The sequence below is a fragment of the Mastomys coucha genome, unplaced genomic scaffold (assembly GCF_008632895.1).
Source record: "Mastomys coucha isolate ucsf_1 unplaced genomic scaffold, UCSF_Mcou_1 pScaffold22, whole genome shotgun sequence".
Taxonomy (NCBI): Eukaryota; Metazoa; Chordata; class Mammalia; order Rodentia; family Muridae; genus Mastomys; species Mastomys coucha.
In genome coordinates this window covers 46,250,052-46,273,314 of record NW_022196905.1, presented here as the reverse complement: position 1 = coordinate 46,273,314, position 23,263 = coordinate 46,250,052, and the positions used below count along the sequence as shown (strand labels likewise).

The following is a 23,263-nucleotide window of genomic DNA, read 5'->3' as shown; positions in this document are numbered from 1 at the left end:
GAGGGAGGGAGGGAGGGAGGTAAAGTAACAGCAGAAGAAAACTAAATCGGAACCTCCTTTTTGAAGAGTTTGTCTGGAAATCTGAATTCAGGATCCTTGAGTATTTGTGAGCCTCCTGGATTTCCCAGGTAAGAAACCGGATGTGAATGAAGCACTGCTCAAAGCTGCCCATGTGGGATTTGGGAACAGAAGCTGGTCCTGGAGACTGGAGCTACTCACGGATCATGTCTGGGGCCTTGAGAGGGTGCAGAAACCCAGAACATCTTTATGGCCTCCGCCTTTTCTTCCTTTCTCTGTGTTCCTTCAGCTTCTGCTGTCCCCACTTGCCCAAGCCACTTGATGTTATCACTGTCCACTTGCCTCAAGAGACTCACCTCTGCCTAGGGGACTGGATGCAGTGGGGCAGGGAAGGGAAAGGCAGAAGCCTTTTGAACAATGACTTCTGCTGTTGTTGAAGCCCAGTGAAAATGTGCCCATTTTTATTTACATACTCAAAGCAAATGGGCCTTTTAACACTGGGAAATCAGCATTTTTGGTGTGCATTTATGATCATTGTCTATTTTCTGTTTATTCCCATTTATTTGCAGCCACTGGGTTTTGGGGCCAAGTTGGTTTCCGCCAGTCCCTACTGGGGAGAAAAACGAAAATAAAGTAGAACTCATAACCAACCACACTGTGTATAGAGCATCCCCGTGGAGCCCAGAGCTTCCTAGGCATGAAATTGACTGACATGGGGATGCAGCAGGTGTGGGGACACATGCCACTTGCTGCCTTTTTTTTTCCACTGTGTTTATAATCAGTATATGGCTCTGGATGTTTAAATGGTTCCCTAATACTGATGGAGAGGGGATGCCGTTACAACCTGAACTTGTATTGCTACGCAGATGGTCGGGATAAACATCCAATTGGGCACCCAGCTTTGTTTGTCTCACTTTTAAAAGATCAGCTGAGTGTCAGACTTCCATGGTACCAACAGGGGGCTGCTGGAGGGTGGGGGGAGGAGCAGATGACCTCTGTCACTGTCCTTCAGACTACACATGGGGAAGGTGCCACTGCAGCCTCCCCTGTGAGGAGACGGGTTCACTGCAGCATCTGTGAGTCCCCTTCACAGGATCCAAACCTGTCTCCATGACATGTGACTTGCAGGTTTTGGAGATTTCCCCCTCCTTGAAAACTGATCCCACCCCCAAACACTACTGGGAACTTGGGGTGTGTTTCTCAAACATCTTCAAGCTCGGCAGCACGCTCCACACGAGATGCCACCTCCCGCTCCTACCCGTCCCTCAGCATGGCTGCTTTCTTGAGGTCCATTGCTTCACTCCATTCTGTGGGATCTCAGCAATTATGTTCTTCTCACTGTCACTAGAAGCTGTGACATCAAAGCTTACTCCAGAAGTAATCTTTACCACGTTTGAAACAACAGAATGACATTTTGTGCATCTGAGCAGAAAGAGCAGGGTGACTTGAGTCAGAGACCCTTCCTTGACTCTTAAGGTCACCTCAGGAGGAAGTCTCCATTGAGATGTCCACACCCATACTCGGGTGTGTTTTATACTTCCTCCCCCAGCCCCAGCCTCAGCACCTCTCTCTCTATTAACCTGATACTTGAATCTATATCAAAATATCTTAATAAATCCAGCTCTACTTTAAGAAATTAAAAAATAATCACCTGAGGGAGGAAGCCCACCCCCTGAAAGGCCAAGGTTGGGAATACTCTCCAGGTCACTTCTGGGTTGGAGACGGGGACACTGATCCCAAGTGTCAGCCTTGAAGAAATGAAGGTGAGTGAGTGCTGGTGCCCAGCTACTGTGGTTTAAATGAGATGGTTTCTGTCCCCAGTTGGTGACACTGTTCAGTTGGTCCCCAGTTGGTGGCACTGTTTGGATAGGTTTAGGAATGTGACCTTGCTGTCCCTGGGTATGGGTTTTGAAAGCATAAAGACTTGTACTATTTCTAGTTTGCCTTGTGCTTCACACTTGGGGTGCCATGTGTGAGCCCCGCAGCTTCAGTCCTTCCCTCTGCCACCACAGACTCTACCCCTGTGGCACTGGCAGCCCAAATAAACTCTTCCTTCTATAACTTGCCCTGGTCACAGTGTTTTGTAACAGCTACAGGGAAATAACTAATGCAGCTAGCCAGCTGTTTCTTTTCATTTAGTTTGGGGCCCACAGCCCATGGAGTGTATTCGGAAGGGTCATCTCAACCTAATCTAGAAACTTCCTCATAGTCATGTTTAGAAGGTTGTCTCCAGGGTGGTTCTAGTTGACAATATCCTCCATCGCGGTCTGTTTTACTGGCACATCACTCAAAAGCAGGGCAGCACTCACCTCACCTCCTCTAACTGGCTTATTTCTTTTCCAAGTTGTAAAAGTGCCTCCCACATTTGCATCTCCTGACATCTTGTGACCCAAGGTGGCCTGGGCTGGGAGTATTTAAACCCCATGATGGTTTAAATGAGAATGGCCTTCATCTGCTCATGTGTTTGCGTGCTTAGCCTCTCGTTGGTGCACTGTTTGGGAAGGACTGGGAGGTGTAGCCTTGGAGGAGGAGGTGTGTCACTGGGGGTGGGCTTGGAGGTTTCTAAAACCCTTTCCTGGCCCAGACTCTCTGCCTGCAATTTGCAGATCAGATGTGAGCTCTCAGCTACTGCTCCAGTACCATGGCAGCCTGCCTCCTACCAGGCTCCCTACCATGAGGGTCATGGACTCACCCTCTGAAAACTGTAAGCAAACCTTCAGTTAAGTGCTATTCCTAAAATTAAGCTGCCTTGGTCATGGTGTTTCTTCACAGCCATAAACAGTATCTAAGCCACCCTCCAATGAGCCCAACTGTAAAGATTAGCCAAGCAACCTGGAAGAGATAGAGTCCAGTTGAGCTGGACCAGAAGGGGCTCTGCCCAACTGAGCCACCTGAAAGGACTCTATCCAGTCTGTTGAGCTGCCTGTAGTCTGTACAGTGTGGTCCAGGTATCCTGCTTTTGTGACTGGTCACCCATGCTAGGGTGGCTTTGTTGAGGGAGCTATCTTTGAGTCATTTCTGCTCCTGTAATTAACCCCTCACCTATATTCCTGTAACTCCAGTAAAACTCACTGGTTCACTATGGTGGTGGCCATGGTCTCATCTGTCATGGGCTCTCTATCTGGGCTGAGTAGATGGGAGTGTTGGCATCTCCCCAAGAGAAGCTAGTCCCACAACATGATCTCTCATGGTCCTCACAAGTCACACAACGCTTCTCTTGATTTTCTTTTCCAGCCATTGAAAAGCATCAAGCCCATTCTCAGCTCATGGGCCATCTGAAAAGAGGGATCTTGTTGGATCTTGCCAGTGGGCTAAGCTGGTTTGGTCGTCCGTCCAGCATGTCATCTTGAGCAGGTCCCATGATTTAGCCTTGAGGTCCTTGGCTTTAAGACTGAGCACAGCACAGATTGCTTCAGACCTCTGGGACAGGAAAACCAAAAGCAGTGACTCAGATGTAGCCCCAGGATATGGGCAGTACTGGTTAGACCATGCTTAGTTCATCTGAACTGTTTGTCCTCCCTAAATCCAGATTGAACATCCTGGCTCCTCAGGATAGCTCAGTCTTTCACACATCTGGTGCTTATGGAAAGACAAAGGGACATCCCAGCATGCCCTCACCTCAGAAATTACTGCCTTTTCTTACCAAAGAGGAGCTTTTGAAAATACCTCGAGGGACAAGAGAGACCCCATGAGGAGGCACATGGCACCTACTGACATGGAAAGAGCGTCTACACTCTGTTCTCACTGTTCCCATCTGTGGAAGCAAGATTTAGGCATGAGTTCTCTCCAAGAATGACCCATTCCTGATGCCTCACGTACCAAGGAAATCACTGAGAGACCGAGTTCATGTTTGCATTGCTCTTGCCAGGCCAGCCTGAGGCGTCTCCTCTCCTCTGCAGGTATCATCCCCATGAGAAAGTAATTTTATACCTCGACTTCTTCATCTGTCATGCGGAGTGCTGGTGGCTTCTACAGTGAAGTGCTGAGGGGCATTGGGTGCAGTGGCCTGCCTTCACAGCGAGTGTGGTACTTCCAGTGTCCAGTGTCTCCTCAGCCCACGTCTCAGCTTCTGGACAAACTGACGGTAGGGGAGTTGAGTTGGACACACACACACACACACACACACACACACACACACACTCACGCTTCCCATTCCTGAAGACTGAAGAGGCTGGGAACTGTAGATATCTCTGCTCCCAGCTCCCACGGAAGTCCCAGGACCAGGGTCCTGGCCAGGGTCCCAGGCCAGGGTCAAGTTCAGAGGCCTTTGGTTGCTGGTAGAGAAGGCCCAGACTGTATGCAGATGAGGCTACCAGTGCAGGGACCTAGGACATTTCCAGGTCTGTCCACTCAGCAGATGGGGGCCTAGCTGGCCTTCTGTTCTTGTTCACCTTTCAGAGATAGAAGCTGTGATGTGGCACCTGCTTCTGGAGTCCTCCAGTTCCCAGGTGTCTCAGGAGATTCTTCATCCTCAGACCTCAGGGTCTGGGGACCTGGAGGCTTGAAGAGGACTCATGGGACCCAAGCGGCCTCGTGAGCACTCGCCCAGCCTGAAGTTCTTCTGGTCAACAGGATTCTGCATCTTCCCCGAGGACTGCTGACATCTTCACTGTCCATAGCTCCAGAGTGACAGTCTCATGGGGGGAGGGGATAGAAGGTGACAAGCCATCAAAGAGGAAACATGGGACACCCAGCCATCCTGACAGCCCTGTGCCAGCTATTGCCCTCACTGGACAACACCCTCATCTGTTATTTATCCCTGTGTGTCTCGGGCTGCTCCTTCTGGCACTGGCTTTGGGATGGAGAGTGGCTTTTCCTGCATGGCCCTTTTCCCTCCTTTCCTTGGGCAGCTTTTGAACTCGCAAGCACATTGTTCTTTTCCTGCTAAAACCAAGTCAGGACCTGTCACAGTCAACTGTAGTTTGATCTGCTATGCTATGGGACACGGGGGCAGACTGGGAGGTAGGGACTGCTGGACCACTTGTCTTCCTAACTGAGATTCACTGATCCTGGCCAGAGGCTGGCTTCTCAGTATTCCCCTCTGGGAACCATGACTGTGAGTTGAGAATGCTGGGCAGGAGAGGTTTGAAACAGGCAAGCAGATGGGATGCCTCCTGCCCTAGAGTCTCCTTGCCCCTCTACCTCTCTCCACCAGGCCCTTTGCACAGAAGAATCTTGGTCAGGAGCCAGGGTAGCTTTCCAGAAAGAGAGGGAGTAGTTGACAAATGTCCCTTGCTGAGCTTTCTCTCTTTCCTTTATTACTTGATGATGTAGCCCTGTAAGGCCTCAGACTGGGTAGAGGGAAGGGATGTTATCATGAAGTTCTGGGATTAAGTAGAAGATCCTGCAACCTGGCCCCTCCAGGCCTCTCTGGTTTTCAAGGTTACTGGCCATCTTCAGGGCTCCTGGGCCTGCAGCTGGGTCTCCCCACATCTATCTTCAGTTTTCTGTGATTTGGCTACATGGGCTTCTGGGTCTAAAGAGGTCTGTTTTTATAAGAATACTAGTCATGTTGGATGGAGCCTACCATCCTTGTGTGGCCTCCACTTAGCGAACTACACCTGTAGTTTTGTCAGAGTAAGATCACATTCTGAGGTACTAAGTAAGGCTTGGGCCTGTGTGTCCATGGCAGAGGCATCGACCCCCACAGAGATCCTTTTGTTCTGGGAAGGGCCTATGGTCTCTGTAGGGACCAGGGTGTGTTCAGGGGTGGGGTGTAAGGCTGACAGGAGCCTGCTTGAGTTTCTGGGTTAAGAAGAGTCAGGAAGGACTCTTAACCAGGATGATCCCACAGAGGCTAAGAGATGAGGACCGGCCTGTCTGCAGCATCTATGAAAGCTTTAAAGACAACCAAATCATCTTGACACAGCAACTGAGAAGAGACAGACATTCCCCTTCGTCCCATTCCCCCATCACAGAGCTTAAGCCCAGAAAAACACAGAACGGACAGTTCTGTGTGGGTGTCGTGGTCTAAGATATGGGTGCAAATAACTTCTGCCCTTCTTAGCTACATGGCCTTGGCGAGTTACCTGCCTCTCCCGTGCTTCAGGGCACTCCTTTGCACAGGAGAATTCATCTCCAAAGCTGGTTCACTGATCCCTGGCTTAGGTGTGTGTTTCAGAGAACGTGTCTGTCCTTGAGCAGAGTGTGAGCCGGCATGGAAGCCTGGAATCACCCCCGGACCACATTAGCCAGGCTTCTGGTTTCTTCAGGGATCAAGCTCACTGACCCTTGAGACTAGTTTAAACTAGTACCATTCCCAAGGCTTAGCTAGTTCATCCCCAGGATGCTGAAAAATCTTGCTGATTTGGCAAGAACCACAGCCTACGCTCTTGAGGAAGCCTGAGATGCTGGGGTGGTAGGAAAGAGCCAAGGGTGCTGACGGGTTTTTTTTTCCTGGTTCTTTTTGGAGGACAAAAACGGGGAGAATTGTGGAAGCGGCCTCCTGGTGTGCTAACAACCTCTTACCAAATTGTTAAATCACTGAGTCATACGTGTAGAAGGGAAGAATCACCCTGGAAATGCCTGGGTCACTCTGTGAGCAAGCCAAGCCACACTTGATCCACCACATCCCTTTTTTTGACTTGGCACACTATGGATGTGGGAAATGCTCATGGTTTGTGGGAGTTTGTCAGAGACCCTCACAGTAGACAGGAAGGGGAAATGGGGTCACACACAGTGGACTGATTTCTCTTTAGAAGCAGCAAGAATGTTGACTTGTTTTCAAATGTAGAAGGTATTCGGAACCATGTCAGCAGCCGCAGCCTGCTTCCCCACAAACACTTCAGGCTTCTCTTTCAAGCCTCTTCTGGATGGGGAGTTTCCTGGCTTGGCTGGACTCACAGAGTCGAATGCTAACAACAAATGGAGTGCACTTTTGTATTTGCTTTTTTTGTTTCCCTTCAGATCTTCTCCCTAATGGTGAAATATTTCATCAAAATTCAGTTTGGTAATCACTTCATGCTTTGCATAATATTGAAGGTTTTATGGAGTCTTGCTGATGAAGAAAGCTAGTTGGCTGACAGGCAATCCTTCTGCCCTTGTTTCTTGTGTGTGTGTGTGTGTGTGTGTGTGTGTATGTGAATATATACAAGTATGCATAGTATTTACTTGAGCATATATATATCCATATATTAATGCAAATATGCATGTATATATATGTATTTACTTGAGCACATGGCCATGCATCCATATATTTTGATATATGTGCCTTTGCAAAATGTCAGTGGCATTCCAGGCATTGTGCTAGGTATGAGAAGTTTAAGAGTCCTGAGATGGGAAGGAGCTTTTGTTTTTGAGCAGAATCAGAGAGGCCTTTCCCTATCATGCCGAAGATGTAGATGCCCTGGAACTGCAGTCCTCCGGACTACAGCCTCCTCCACCTCTTTCTCCTCCTCCTCCTCCTCCTCCTCCTCCTCCTCCTGCCTTAGAGGACTTCAAGCTTCCTTCCTTTGTGCTGCAGTTTCACTTTTGAAATAAAAGCATCTCTCCAGGGAGAGGCCATGAAGGCAAAATTACAGTACAGGCCGGTATTGTTTTGTTTTCCCAAAGAAGAATGATCAGGAAAGAATTCTGGAGGAGGACTACATTTGATCAACCTCTGGGGCTGGGGTTGTGGAGAGGGCTCTTTCCCTCCCCCAGTCACTAGAACCCAGCCAGGTCCAGTTCTGTATCTTAGCCAGGGCTGGCCCTGTCATTTGCTGTGCACTCTGCACATAGGGCCAGCTGGGTGCCCTGCCCTCTTCCACTGCAGGGGAATTTGTGAGTCTGTGGACAGAACACTGCCCTGACAGTGCAGAAGCTGATGGCTCAGAGTTTCCCAGGGCAGCAGGATATTGTCTGTCTGTGCTAACAGCACCTGCTCCAGGAAAAAGGTGAGCTCTCTGCTTCCAGTGCAGCCCGTGTCTGCCTCCGCATCCTCATGTCAGCCCTTGGTGCCAGCTGACAGCTGACTCAGGTGGTACCATCACCAGAACACAGGCTGCCCCGAGGCTTGGAGTTAGGGAAGTCACCGACACAGGATTTTTAGCCAAGCGGCCAGAAGAACTTTACAAAGGATTTTGTTTTGTTTTCAGCTTTTTTTTTTTTTTTTTTTTTTTGAGGCAGGGTCTTGATATGTAGCTCAGGCTAGCCTTGAGCTCACAGACCTCCTGCCTCTGCTTTCTGGATGCTGGGATTACAGGTGTACATCACCATGTCCACAGTTTATAAGAAGTTAGAGCTTCATCCCACATGACCTTGTGCCACTGCTCTTGACCCTAGCTGCACATTTTTGAGTGTCTTTGGGGGTGCTGGAAGGATACCAGTGTGAGGCCACCTCTAAGCAAGTGGCCTGAGCCTCCGGGGTTTGATGTGAGAACTCTAATTCTTTTTTTTAATGTTTGTATTAAATCTTTATTAATGACACTCTTATATACACTTGTATTGAAATAGATCAATATTTTTCTCATTTTTATTATTATATATTTTCTTTATTTTCATTTCAAATTTTATCCCCTTTCCCCATTTCCCCCCGAAAGCCCCCCTCCCCCTGCTCACTAACCCACCCACTCCCACTTCCCTGTCCTGGCATTCCCCTACACTGGGGCATTGAGCCTTTACAAAACCAAGGGCCTCTCCTCTCATTGATGTCCCACAGGCCATCCTCTGCTACATATGTGGCTGGAGCCTTAAGTCCCTCCATGTGTAGTCTTTGGTTGGTGGTTTAATCCCTGGGAGCACTGGGTCTGGTTGGTTCATATTGCTGTTCCTCCTATGGGGCTGCAAGCCCCTTCAGCTCCTTGGGTCCTTTCTCTAGCTCCTTCATTGGGGACCCTGTGCTTGGTCCAATGGATGAGTGTGAGCATCCACTTCTTTATTTGTCAGGAACTGGCAGAGCCTCTCAGGAGACAGCTATATCAGGCTCCTGTCAGCAAGCAATTGTTGGCATCCACAATAGTGTCTGGGTCTGGTGATTGTATATGGGATGGATCCTCAGGTGGGGCAGGCTCTGGATTGTCATTCCTTCAGTCTCTGCTCCATACTTTGTCTCTGTAACTCCTTCCCTGGGTATTTTGTTCCCCCTTTTAAGAAGGATCAAAGTATCCACACTGTGGTCTTCCTTCTTGAGTTTCATGTGGCTCATGGGTTGTATCTTGGGTATTCTGAGCTTCTGGGCTAATGTCCACTTATCAGTGAGTTCATGTCATGTGTGTTCTTTTGTGATTGGGTTACCTCACTCAGGATGATATCCTCCAGATGCCTAAGAATTTCATAAATTCATTGTTTTTAATAGCTGAGAAGTACTCCATTGCATAAATGTACCACATTTTCTGAATCCATTCATCTGGGTTCTTTCCAGCTTCTGGCTATTATAAATAAGGCTGCTATGAACATAGTAGAGCATGTATCCTTATTACATGTTGGAGCATCTTCTGGGTATATGCCCAGGAGTGGTATTGCTTGATCCTCAAGTAGTACTATGTCCAATTTTCTGAGAAACTGACAAACTGATTTCCAGAGTGGTTGTACCAGCTTGCAATCCCACCAGCAATGAAGGAGTGTTCCTCTTTCTCCACATCCTCGCCAGCATCTGCTGTCACCTGAGATTTTAATCTTAGCCATTCTGACTGGTGTGAGGTGGAATCTCAGAGTTGTTTTGATTTGCATTTCCCTGATGACTAAGGATATTGAACAATTCTTTAGGTGGGGAACTCTAATTCTTGAAAACCTTTCCTGGTAGTCCTCAGCTATTGAGGCTGTAAGCCCTGGATGTTGGGACTTGTACTGTATACTACATGCGGGGTGGGGGTCGGGGTGTGGCATACATGGAGACAGAGAAGGATGACAGTACTCAGTTTTATCTCTGTACTTTATTCCCTTGAGACAGTTTCCCACCAAAAGCTAACCACTTCAGCTAGCCTGGCAGGTCAGTGAGCCCCAAGAATCTGTCTTTGACCCCCAGTGATGGGGCTACAAACATGTGCCTCCATCCTAGCCATTTTGTTACATGAGATATGGGGATTTTAACTCGGGTCCTCATGCTTGCACATCAAGCACTCTGGTCCACCAAACTATCTCTCCAGCCCACTGCTGACTCTTGAGTGGTCCCTAAGGATGAGAGCTGCTCCAGTAAAGCGGTCATCAGCACCACATCATGTGACTGATACCCTTACCACAGCCTTCAAGGGGAGGATTTGAGGAAAGAGGAAGAGTCCCACTTAGGGGTCTTACTTCTCAAGCTTCACTTGAGAGACCCACCATGAGAACTGAACTGTGGTTCCCACAACCAATGTCTCTGGGGATGGGACAGGCCTTGGCAACTACACCAGGAAATTCCTTCACTCTCCAAAGCCAGGTAGGTACCTTGGCTTGGGGCCGCATCTGCCTGAAGCTGTCAGAGTGAAATGCAGTCAGGATTAGGGCTTATGTAAACCAGCCAACCAGTTTGTGTGCACCATGCTTTACCACCACGCCTGGCCATTTGCCCATTGTGCTGATGACAGGCTGACAGCAAGGGCTCTGTCCCCTCCAGTTCCTTCAGGAACCTTGCCAAGGGTGAACATTCTTTGTGGGATTTGGAGAACTGGCCCAGTGGAAGTGAATCTGTTCTTCCCACGGTTAGCCACTTTCTCCATGACTGGGATATTCTCTCAGGATTTCTTTAGCCACCCTGAGGAGGGGCTCTGGGCCTCTTCAGTATCCCAGAGATGTGCACACTCTCCTGCACGTCCTCCAAACAACTGACACTGTTAGACCATGCCATCAACATAAGTGCCCACTGTCCTAGGCTTGCCCTCTGAGAGCCTTGGCTAGACCTCCACTTCTGGTGGAGGCTGGCTGGGCCCTGTGCAGAACGGGTCTCCTTTAAGCTTCTGTTGGAAATTCAGGTGAGGAACAGAGGCAGGCAGAGTGTGCCCGCTAAGACCGCAGTGTCTCTCCTTCAGCCCAGAACCCATTCTACCTCTGAGAATCTTCCTAGGCTCACCAAACCCCAAGAGCCAACCACCCTTCTCTTAGAATGACTTCCAATTAGAGTGTGAGGCCTTTCTTCTGGTTAGAGGTGGGGATCCCCATACTGCTGGGAAGATGGGCGGAGTTAATATGCAGAGCATGTGGAATGTGTCGGGGAAGAGGAAAGTCCATTTTTACAACTGTTAGGTGTAACATGTCCCACGCAGGGGGCATATACATGCATAACAGGAAACATAGTTACACCATCCATGGTCAGGTAGGGTCATGTAGATGTGATACATATACACACAGAACACAGTAACAGTCACTATCTACTCCACATGTGTTCATTCAGTACCTCTGTGCACACCACAGTGCTGGTCACTGGCAAATCAAGAAGTATGGGAAGTGATTGTAGAACAAAATACAATGCCAGCTCTTCCCATCCCATCCCATCTCATCCCATCCCATCCCATTCCATCCCATCTCATCCCATCCTATCCCATCCCACCTCATCCCATCCCATCCCATCTCATGCCATCCCATCCCTTCTCATCGCATCGCATCCCATCCCATCCCATCTCATCCCATCCCATCTCATCCCATCCCATCCCATCCCATTTCATCCCATCTCATCCCATCTCATCCCATCCCATCCCATCCTATCCCATCCCATCCCACCTTATCCCATCCCATCCCATCTCATGCCATCCCATCCCATCCCATCTCATGCCATCCCATCCCATCCCATCTCATGCCATCCCATCCCTTCTCATCCCATCCCATCCCATCCCATTTCATCCCATCTCATCCCATCCCACCTCATCCCATCTCATCTCATCCCATCCCATCTCATCCCATCTCATCCTATCCCATTCCATCTCATCCCATCCATGTAAAGAAGTAGCACACACATTCATGCAAATATAAAGATAAACAGAGTACTTCCAAAGCAGAGGGTGGTCATGGTGCTCAAGGAAAAGTCTGAGGAAGACATGAGAGAGTTCAGTGATAGCCCATGTGTCTGATCTAGAGGACAGTAGGACTCTCTCTCTTCCTCCCACCCTGAATGTGTGTGTGTGTGTATATGTGTGTGTGTATGTGTGTATGTATGTGCATGTGTGTGTATGTGTGTGTGTATATGCATGCGTGTATGTGTGTATGTGCATGTATGTGTGTGGTCATGGACAGGGAATCCTAGACCAAGGAGTAGAGGCCATTACCCTACAAAGCATTAGTGAGCATTTGCTATATACTTGGCCCTGAGCCAGGCCTTGATCACTATTAAGGGACCAAGGGGGTTTAGGAAGAAGAAGAGGAAAGCATTGGCGTGACATTACAACTATTCAGAATGCTGAGGCAGAAGGATTCCAGGTGGCAGGCCTGTATGAACTACAGAGTAGCTCAGAGGCAAAACACTTGCCTAGCATGAACAAGTCCCTGGGTTTGATCCTCAATACCACAAAACAGCAGCAGCAGCAGAAACAACAAATACATTGATATCATGAATTAAAGGAGGCGGGGTGCCAATGGTCATGAAGGTCCTATGGGAGAAAAAGCACTAGAGTTGGGTTGAGAGATGCATACTGAGGCCTTTGTCCGTTCCTTGCAAGCTGCAGGTGGAAAGGGTGTCTTGAGAAACTTCTAGGCAGACCTCAGTGCACTGGGACTCAGGGACCTTTGCTGCTGGTGCTCTTGGCTCAGGGGAGGCTGTAGGCCCAGAAGTCCTCTCTCCACACACCTGGATCTGCAAGGGTAATAGGGAGGTGGGAATACAGGCACTGAGTGGTGTTTTCCAGCCTTGCAGCTTGGAATTTTCCAGGCTTTTTGATCGGGCTGAAAAATCCAGGTGCTAGAGAGAGGAAACATTTTTAAAATATCTCTGTACCACTGTTTAACATAAATAAACAGCCAGGAACCAGCAGATAGGAGAGACAGGTGCCTGGCCAGACTGCGTTTTCTGAAGGTCTGCTCTTCCTTTCTTCCCAAATCCCGTGTTTTGAAGTTCAGAGCTTGAGGGAGATGTATATTCTGAGCTGGTCCAGAGCAGAACAACTCAGCTGGGAGTATGGAAGCCAGAGATGACTGGAGAAGCTGGAGAGGCTGAGAACTGCTGAAGATCAGCAGAGAGGAGCCTGGAGATGCCCTCCAGGGGATGGAGAATGTGCTGAGGAGGCTGGAGAAAATGTCTGTGAGGCTGCCTCACCACCCACGTGCAGAGCAGGCAGAGCTGGGATCTTTGCTGAGTTAGTCTCATGTGCCTGGGGTGGCCCAAAGGACCCAGAAAGTCATGCATGAGGAGGCTGGGAGGAAGCTAAGCCCAAACAGTTCTACTGGGGCAGGCAAGGAAGGCACTCAAGGCCTGGACATAGGACTGTGTCTATGCAGCAATCCTTGCCTCCCTTGACTCCCTCCCTCTGTTCTGAGTTCCTCAACTAGTAAGAGGAGCCCTGGAGAAGGCAGGGTGGTGATTGACATCTACCTGACCTGGAAATTCCATTTTCCTTTGCAATATATTTTATTTACAGGGTTCTCTTGCAGCTAGGGGTTATCAGTCTTCATATTTTGGTACAATGAGATTTAAGCAAAAGTCAATGGGGAAGACTCAAACACACACACAGAGTGTGAGTTCTGAAAGTCAGTAAAGAAGAGACTGTGTTGATTGACTTACTGTTACTGCAACAAAGTGAGTCAACTCATAAAGAGGAGATGTTCACTTCGGCTTATGGTTCGGGAGGCTCTGGTTCACGAGTCTCGTTCCTTTGGATCTGTGATGAAGCAGCAAATGATGGAGGCAACAGGCATCAGAACAGAAACTGCTCACTCTAAAGCCAGGAAGAAGAAAGCTCTAGGGTCACACAGTTCTCCTCAAGAGTATGGTCCAAGTGATTTAAGGACAGTGTCTACCATCTCCCAAGAGCACCATCCTGAGGACCAAGTTCAAGGCCCACCACAGGCCTTGGCAGACTCTTAGAATCTAAGCCATAGCACCTCGCAGGGCTAAGGGAAGGCTACAGTTTAGGGGTAGGAGATGTGGTCTAGCCTATGTGAGGCCTGGTGTGTTTGTTTAGTCTCCGGTACCAAAATAAATAAATAAATAAATAAACAGACAACATCAACAGAAAGAAAAAAAAAAACCACTGGCAACCCAATTTTCTGTCCGTTTGCTTGTTTTGCTTCTTGCCTTTGAGTGAAGCCATGGTGTCCAGTGCAAAGGAGCCATCTTGCTATCATGCCACAATACGCACGGGTATTCAAAAGTCTTATATCCAACCAACATACAAAGTACTAAGGTTCAGCGTGTCCTCAGATCTTGCTCTGACTCCTGGCTCCTCGGGCAGTCAATGTCCCCAGCTTCTGTGACTATTCTGAGCACCCTCTTCCTCGCCCTTCAAACCCCAGCATTCTTTCTTTCAGTGTGGCTGCTGTGGTTCTCTGCACAGCACACATCCACACTGCTATTTCACACTGATTTCTTTGTTTCAGAAACTGTGTGCCTGGAGATTTCATATAAAACGTCATAGGACCTCCACCCTTCATCTTTCCTGGCTGGGATGATGTCCTTGGATCATCATCTTTGGTCTTCATCTGTTAGAAAGTAGATTTAGGGAAAGAGACAGTAAGATCCGGTGGATGGGGAGCCGTCTTGGGTGTAATGATACGAGGCACCTCAATTTGAGAATGAGGGGTCTAGACATGGTGTAAAAGCAGGGGAGAGTTAAACATGAAACGGGGCAATGGACCCTGGAAAGCTGGAGGCCTGCCTCCCTCCTGTTTAGTGATCAGTCAGCTGTTGCTAGCAAAGCCATGCAAGCACACAGGTTGGGTTTCAATGCACAAGAATTCATGCCCAGTTTCCTGGGCAGGACTGAGGTGACTTCTGAGACATGTGAGCCAATGCTGGATCCAGATGTTCTGGGACAGCATTACCTAGCTATTCCTTGACCAAGTACCCATGTCTTCAGGTCCAGATTCAACCGAGGGTATTGTGACTTTAAACATTTGGCTGAGCGTGTCTCCCTCATCACCCAAGTTGGTCTTTCATTCTCAGAGCTCGCGGTGCTGAACAGTGGTTGGCCTTCAGGGCACTTTCCTGCCTTCTAGGACGTCACCCCAGTGCTATAAGATGGGCAGACGCTGTGCCTAGGGAGCTAGACTTTCGAAGGCTGAAGCACCTGTTCTAGACTCCCAAAGCTGGGGGTGGCAGAGGTCAGTTGCTCTAGCATGCAAAGAAGGGGCCATGGTTAGGGTCTAGACATTCCCCTGAAGATCAGGGTGGCAAGGCCCAGGGCTCTCTTCCCTGACAGATGTCAGCGCTTGTCCAGCTGCCAAAATTTGGAAATATGGTTTATACTTGGCTTGACGAATCAGTAAAGTGATCATGTGGGAAGAGAAGTTTGGTTGAAGGCATTAGGAGAAGGGCTAGGCAAGACCCTGACATGTTTGCAGTCTTAGAGTTCCTTTTTTCCCTCTATCTCTCTTCCTCTCTCTCTGCATAATATATCTCCATCTTTCCTTGTCTCTCCATTCTTCACCTCTCTCTCCACCTATCCCTTTCTCTCTCTTATTAAAATTTCTTTTATGTGCATAATGTTTCATCTGTATGTGTGCCTGTGCATGTGCATGGTGCCTGTGGATGCCGGAAGAGGGTGTCAGATCCCCTGGGCATTAATTAAGAATGGTTGTGAACCACCATGTGGGTGCTGGGAATCGAACCCAGGTCCTCTGGTAGAGTAGCAGGTGCATTTAACTGCACTGCCACCTCCCAGCCTGCTTTTGGTGGGTCCTTATCCCATCCTCCTCTTTGTCTTTCCATTTCTTATTCTTTCCATCTCTATTTCTTTATGACTTCTCATTCCTAATTCTTCTCTTCTCCCCTTCCCTCCTCCTCTCCTTCTCTCCCCTCTGATTTCCCTCCCTCTTCTCCCACCCATTGTCTCTCTCCAACCCCACTTCCTCCTCCCCTCCCTGCCCCTTACTTCAAGCACTCAGGATTCTGCCAAGGGGCTAAGCAACATGGTGGGGGCAGGGGGGGGGGCTACACAGCTCTCTGAGTTTATTTACTGAAACAACACTCTGTATTACCGGGACCTGTTTGCCGGTGAAACTGACTGCTTACGTTTTATGTGACCATTGATCTTTAATCTGATCTGCCTGGAGGTTTCCTATAACATCAGGACTCCCTGGCCCTAGATGAGATTGCACACCGGAGTGAGTGGCGGCCCAGGCTGCTCTTTTCTCATCGGAGCAGCTGAAATGGTTGTATGGTGGGTGGAAAGTGCTGAGGTGTGGGTTCTATAAATAGCTGAGCTCGGTGGTGCGGTCTCCTCGGGGTGCCGGGCGGCGCGGATCTGGGGATGGGGTGCGGGCTGCAGTCGCGGGGGAGGCTGCTATCTATAGCGCGCTATTTTTAGCTGCATCAGCGGAGGAACCTGACAGCCGGTTAATGACTGCCACCCGCCGCGCGTCTGCTTGCCTGGGCTCTGGCACGCCAGGAGCAGCTGCGCCATGCTCCAAGTTGTCGCCTCTGAAAAGGCCTCTCCCTGGGAAGCAGGGCTGTTGGAGGAAGTCACTGGGCCTTGCCACCCTGATCCTCAGGGGATTGTCCAGGCTCTAACCACGGCCCCTTTTTTGCATGTTTGTGCAACCTGGACAGGAGACTGGAGAGGGGATGGGGTTGGAGTGAGGGCTGAGGTGGGCAGGACACAACAGGAGGCAGACCTGAGAGGGCAGAGCACTCCCCTTGAGCCCCGGGGAGCTCAGGCACCTGGCCCGAAGACTGGATGCAGCCACCTTGAATCAGAGATCGTGATTTCCGTAGGGAAAGTCCTGCAGTTTGGAAATGAGATGCCCTTGAGAGGTTTGCTGTCATGGTTTTATAGACGGGGTGCTGTGCACACGGCTGAGTGATTTGCTCAGGGACACGGAGCCTGCCACCTGTCTCTGTAACCTCCGCAGCTGCCAAGGGCCTGGTGACAGTGACACTGTGAACAGACCTGGAGATGCAGTCCTTCATTGGGTCCCACAGCTTCTAAGCAAGAGGCCATTCGGATGGAGTGGCCTGAAAAGGGCCAGGGCTCCTGGCGGGAGGAGACCTGTGGCCATTTCACACAGGGAATAGGATTGACATGAAGTCTGAACCCCTCAGATCCTCCTCCTCCTCAGCACTGTAGGCCTGATGGGTGTGGCTGGCAAGCAGCAGGGCTTGGTCACAGTTCTGAGCCCTATATTACACAGATTGGGGCAAAGTCCTCCCTGCCATCCTAGAGATGCAGGTAAATCAGCGCTACCCTAGCTTTAAAGATGGAGAAGAGAGACACAGGGAGGTTAATTAGTTGTTCCAGGCCATCCACTTAGGAAAGAGGGATTGAAACTGGGGGTCATCTGGCCATTGGCCATCTGTACCCTGGGACTCCCCACTGCCTCCTCATGAGACCCATCTGACTGAATCAACTCAGTGCAGTCAGATTTAAAGGGTCTGAGATTCAGTACAGACTCCTCTTCTCCCAGGCCCCTCTAAACTCCACAGCCCTAAGACCAGATTCCTGGATGCTGATGATGACCATGAGGGTGATGGGCCTTGGTATCCATAGCAATCAGCGGTGCCAGGGTGCAGTCTCATGGGCTTTATGGTATTCCTTGTCACTCAGGCATCCTTTGGTCACATTCTGGCATACGGCAGGGGTGACTTGTTCTAAAGCTTCTCATGCTATTTACCCTCTACTTTAAAGACCAGAAGACTAAACACTTGGTTTGTCTGAAGGCTACGCAGCTTGTAGTGGCCCAGGGAACATAAGCATACTTCTCTGTGCTAGTGCTATCCAATTAGCTTCCTTCTTTCTGCCTGGGATGGTGCTAGATCTCCAGAGCCATAGCAGCTGTCTTATACCACGGGGGGAGACCAGAAAATTGGCTGACAACTTTCTTGATATTATCATGTTCTGGAGTCTAGAAGTGACCTTCTTGTCTTGGGAAAATACACAGCTGATTTGCTTACATTATCCATGCTCCGTCTCTTATACGCAAAAGCATTTCTAACACAGGCAACTGTTTGAGGTCTACGCATGTGAAATCAGTTTGCAAAGTGTAAAGTGGAGAGACAGAGTCCCAGTTTGGCTTGGCTGTATTGTCAGTCTTCACTTTAGGCAAGGGATCCAAACTGTCCTATTGCAGGAAAAACTACGTAAGTTCTCAGCGTTGTTTGGCTGATGCGACACGTCTCGGGGAAAGGATGGCCGGTTTGTCATTCCTGGATGTAGCACTGACAGTCTCATATCCTGGGAAACTTCCCAGATTTGGCCACACTGGGATCATTGGTCATCCTTCCTGCCTTCCTGGGACACAAAGATCCTCCTTCAGCTCCAGCCCCTGCACTGCTAGTGGATCGGGCTGCAATTGCTAGCTCTCCCCACAAGGCCCAACTACTTCCTGCTGGAAGATCCATCTGCTGACACAGTGAGCCAGCATTTCAGCTGTCGAAATGGACCAGTAACTATGAGAGGCCCACAGCTGCCGCACTTCTTTCTCCAAGAAGGGAGAGCAAGGGAATTTGCCTGTGGCAGCAGTGGGGCCTGAGGAGGAGGTGTCCAGCCCGGGTTCAGCCTCCAAGCACAGAACACTTGAGGAAAATCCATGGGGCTAGCCTCTGGCTCTGTCCTTGTTTCCACTCCAGCTGCTTAACTCCATGTCTTAGCTCCCTTCTCCTTCCTCTCCCCCATTCCACTTCAGCTCCACACAGCCTGTAACCTGACATCGTCTACCCTGTCTCTGTGCTTTTACTATCTAAGGCTTCTATTATCTGTGGTCAGCTGAGGTCTGGAAGCATTCAGTGGAAAAATCCAGGAATAAAAAAGTCCTTGCACCTGGAGTGATGGCTGGGTTGGTTAAGTGCCTGAGGTGTAAACACTAGGACTGGGTTAGCTCCCCAGCATCCACACTGGGTGTGGTGATGTCCATTTGCACCCCCAGTGCTTGGGGGCTGGAGATGAGTGATCACCGAGGTTCCTGGCATGGCAAGCCAGTCTAGCTTTGTGGGTGAGTTCCAGATCAACCAGAGACCCTGTCTCAAAAGAGACACACTGTGTTCCTGAGGATGATACCCAAGGCAATCCTTTGGCCTCCACGTGCATGCACATACACAAACATGTACATAGGCATGCTGTAAAAAAAAAAAAAAAAAAAGTGTTAAATTACTTGCTTTTCTGAGCAACATGATGATGAATCTCACACTGCTCCTGGGCATTTTGCCTATGGGATGAGACTTTTTTTGTTTTGTTTTGTTCTGATATATCCACATTGCATACGCTGCCCTCCCCTTAGTTCAGGCAGCCGCAGAATGAGACTACTGTGTTTAAGGAAGTTTTACTCCACTTCATGATGCCCCCAGTCATACAAGCAGTGTGGTAGCAGTTCCTATACAAGTAGTGCTACTGGCAGTTCCTATAGGCTAGCGAGAGGCCAAATAGTGCTTCTGTTAAGGGAAGAGATGAAAGCTGTCTACTTAATAAGGGAAGGAAACTGCATGCCACTGAGATCTCTGCTAAGAATTTCCCTTTGCCCTAAGCAGACTTTGTGCCCAAATTTTGCAGCAAGTCCCATAAAAGCATCTAGAGGTGGCTCCCTTCTCAGACACTCTGATACGGCCAGGATCAGATGATCAGAGGTGAGGAGGACACATCTGTCCCAACACTGGGAGTGGCTGGGACCTGCAGGACCCAGGCACACAGGAACTCCTCCAGTCCAGTGGCTCAGGTTGCTTCTGGTCTGTCTGGGTCAGTGCCCTGAGCAGATCTTGGGTGCAAACTCTACAGTCAGTCCCACAACACCCAGAGGATGCACCACTCCCAGGTTCTCTAACAAGCCCAGAATCACATGATCCCAGAATCACAGGATACCAGAGACAGCTTGACTCTGAGAAGTTCTGATACAACCAGGATCACAGGAAGGATAGACTCCAGGCAGATTTAGCCAGGGCAAGAGCACTAGAGATAACCAGATGGCGGAGGGGGGTGGGAAGCAAGAGTAAGAAAATAAACAACACAAACCAAGGTTACTTGGCATCATCAAAACCCAATTCTCCCACCATAGCAAGTCCTGGACACACCACCACACCAGAAAAGCAAGATTCAGATCTAAAATCACTTCTCATGATGATGATACAGGACTTTAAGAAAGACATAAATAACTTCCTCAAAGAAAACAGCAGAACACAGGTAAATAGCTAGAAGCCCTTAAAGAGGAAACACAAAAATTCATTAAAGAACTGCAGGAAAACACAAACAGGTGAAGGAAATGAGCAAAACCATCCAGAATCTAAAAATGAAAATAAAAACAATAAAGAAATCAGAAAGAGAGACAACCCTGAAAATACAAAACCTAGGAAAGAAATCAGGAGCCATAGATGCAAGCATCACCGACAGAATGCAAGAGATAGAAGAGAGAATCTCAGGGGCAGAAGACACCTTAGAAAACTTTGACACAACAGTCAAAGAAAATGCAAAAAGCAAAAAGCTTCTAACCCAAAACATCCAGGAAATCCAGGAAGCACTGAGAAGACCAAACCTAAGGATAATAGGTATAGAAGAGAGTGAAGACTTCCAAGGTAATAGGGCCAGTAAATATAGAAGAAACTTCCCTAACCTAAAGAAAGACATGCCCATGAACATACAAGAAGCCCACAGAACTCCAAATAGACTGAACCAGAAAAGAAATTCCTCCTCTCACATAATAATCAAAACACCAAATGCACTAAACAAAGAGAGATTTTTAAAAGCAGTAAGGGAAAAAGATCAAGTAACATATAAAAGCAGGCCTATCAGAATTACCAGACTTCCCACCATAGAGTATGAAAGCCAGAAAATCCTGGGCAGATGTAGTTCAGACCCTAAGAGAATACAAATGCCAGCCCAGGCTACTATACCCAGCAAAACTCTCAAGTACCATAGATAGAGAAAACAAGATATTCCATGACAAAACCAAATTTACACAATATCTTTCCACAAATCCAACCCTACAAAGGATAATAGATGGAAAACACCAACATAAGGAGCAAAACTACACCCTAGAAGAAGCAAGAAAGTAATCTTTCAACCTAATTCCACCTCTTACAACAAAAACAACAGGAAGTAACAATTACTTTTTCTTAATATCTTAATATGAAAATTAATATTACCAACATATTCTAATCGATTGAAATCCAAAAATATGAGGAATTAGAAATTTGTTGACTGTCATCAAATGGTCTCTCTAATTTGGTAATTGGAGAAATAGGTTCAATACTGTACAATCCATATGTACTTTCTGCTTGTTTGTACGGGACAGTGTCTTGCTGTGTATCACATAAAGGTCTTGAAATGATGCTTCTTCTATCTCAGTCTCTCTATTGTTTATTTCATGTTTTTACACTATACTATGGTTTTCAGAACAGCTTACATATTTCAAAAGTATTTATACAGCCAAAAGAAACATAGACAATCAAATTGGGGGGGGGCTTGTAAAGAGAACAGTAAAGAGTGAGACTGAATGCTTTGCTTGACGTTTGCAACTATTGTATCTAGTTTGAAGAAGAGGACTTTATAAGTTACTCTTTCTCTGAGATGAATGCTTTTCCAAATTATCACAGCCAATGAACCAGATTCTTACCCACACCTAATGTCTGTGCCACCCTCCACACAGAACCATTGTTCATTGAAACAGTTGCTGAATGACTTTATGGATAGACCACCTTAATACACACACCATTTTTTAAATGAATGTAACTTGTTCTCTGTGGGCTGAGAATAAAGATACTCACTCAAGTCAAATAGCTTTAACCATAGCAGGAAGTCTGTATCCAGAAATCATGCTTATAATTCATTCCTTGGCACAGCAGAACCCTCAACTCTCAGCTTAGCTACGATGGAGGTAAAATTCTTTGGTGATGTGAGGGTCATTGAAGTACAGCCTTATTACAATGAAATCCAATATCTAAAAATTGTTCTTATTTTGGGCTTGTACCACAGTAAGAGCCAACATTTTAAGCTCTACTAAATACAAAACAAACAAACAAACAAAAAGACTTAATATATTTATGGTCATTTAAAAAAATACTAGTAGTAATGCATTATTTTAAAATATACAGTTAATATGTTTGGAGTTATTTAAAATTTATATTGAGAAAAACGTATGTATTTTCAGTATTGCTGTAGACAAGTATCTACATAAGACTGTTAAATTGATTGCTGTTTTATATCAAACAACTTTTATAATATTCATTTTTATTGTTATAATATTTTATAAATTTTAAAGAATATGACAAAAAACAGTATTGTAAGTATTGAAGGGGTGTCTCTGGGAGGGGTTGGGGTACAAAAGGGAAACAAGAATGTGATTTAATTCTATTTACTTCAAATATGGTTTTAAATGTTAATAAATTCAGATAAATTGAAATCATGTATCTTTTCTCATCATAATGCAATAAAACTTAAATCAATAAAAAAAAAAAAAAGAATTTCCTTTTGATAGGAGAAAAGGTGAAGGACAAAGAGATATGTGCCTCTGTTGCAGCCAAACTGTGGCTGTTGGAGGCATGCCTCCTGGTGAGCGCTCTGCTAAGGAGGAAGTGACATTGTTCACTATGGTAGAGAGGAGAGTGTGCATCTGTAGGGTTCAGCACTGTCTGGATTCAGGGCCCCTGCAGCCAAGAGGCGCTTTCTGCATGCTCACCTCCTTTATTTCAACAGCACAGGCTGTTCCACAGAGAGCTCTCATGCATGCCATTTCCAGATCCTTCCAACTGCTTTAACAGGAGGGTATTAATTGCTCCCTTCTCCAGATGAGAAAACTGAAGGGCAGAAACCAACTGACTGCTCAGGGTGAATCCAATTTCTGCCTGCCCTGCCTTGGGCCAGAGGGGCGGTTCTGGCTGGGTACTCAAATGCAACGCAGTTGGGTTTCCATGCTTCCTCTTTCCTCACAGGGTGGCTCTGAGTCTGTGGTCCTCTCAGCCTCAGGAGCAGGTTAGGAGGCTCATCTGGAGTTCCCAAGACAGCCTGGCACTCAGCAGGGACTCAGCAAGTGGTTCAAATTTAATCAGCTCCCCAGGAACTAAACGTCTTTTAATGATGACAGCTAAGGCCACATGCCCAGCTCTGTCCAGAACGATTCATCATCTTGTCCCATCGGGTCCACACTACTTACACCCCATCCACAGATAAGGAAACAGAGGTGAAGGGAGGTCAAGTAGCTTGCTCCAGTCTCAGGGCTCCAGGTTTACAGATGTAAGCTGCCAGCTCTGGAAGGCATGGTACTGCCCAAGCAGGCTCTGCCCTATAGA

At 47.8% G+C, this 23,263-nt stretch overlaps 1 protein-coding gene across 2 annotated transcripts in view; it reads left to right on the top strand.

Moving 5' to 3' along the window:
• Sepsecs (Sep (O-phosphoserine) tRNA:Sec (selenocysteine) tRNA synthase) overlaps positions 1-4,933 on the top strand; it is a 42,891-nt gene extending 37,958 nt beyond the window's left edge. Inside the window, exons 11-12 of one of the 2 annotated variants that reach the window (XR_004110577.1) lie at positions 3,253-4,102; positions 4,417-4,933. Coding sequence is in view for 1 of the 2 variants with exons in the window: in XM_031342279.1 (XP_031198139.1) it covers positions 3,253-3,259 (7 nt within the window). In the remaining variant the exon portion in view is untranslated. The other variant, XM_031342279.1, reaches the window with a different exon arrangement.
• The last annotated feature ends 18,330 nt before the right edge of the window (positions 4,934-23,263 follow it).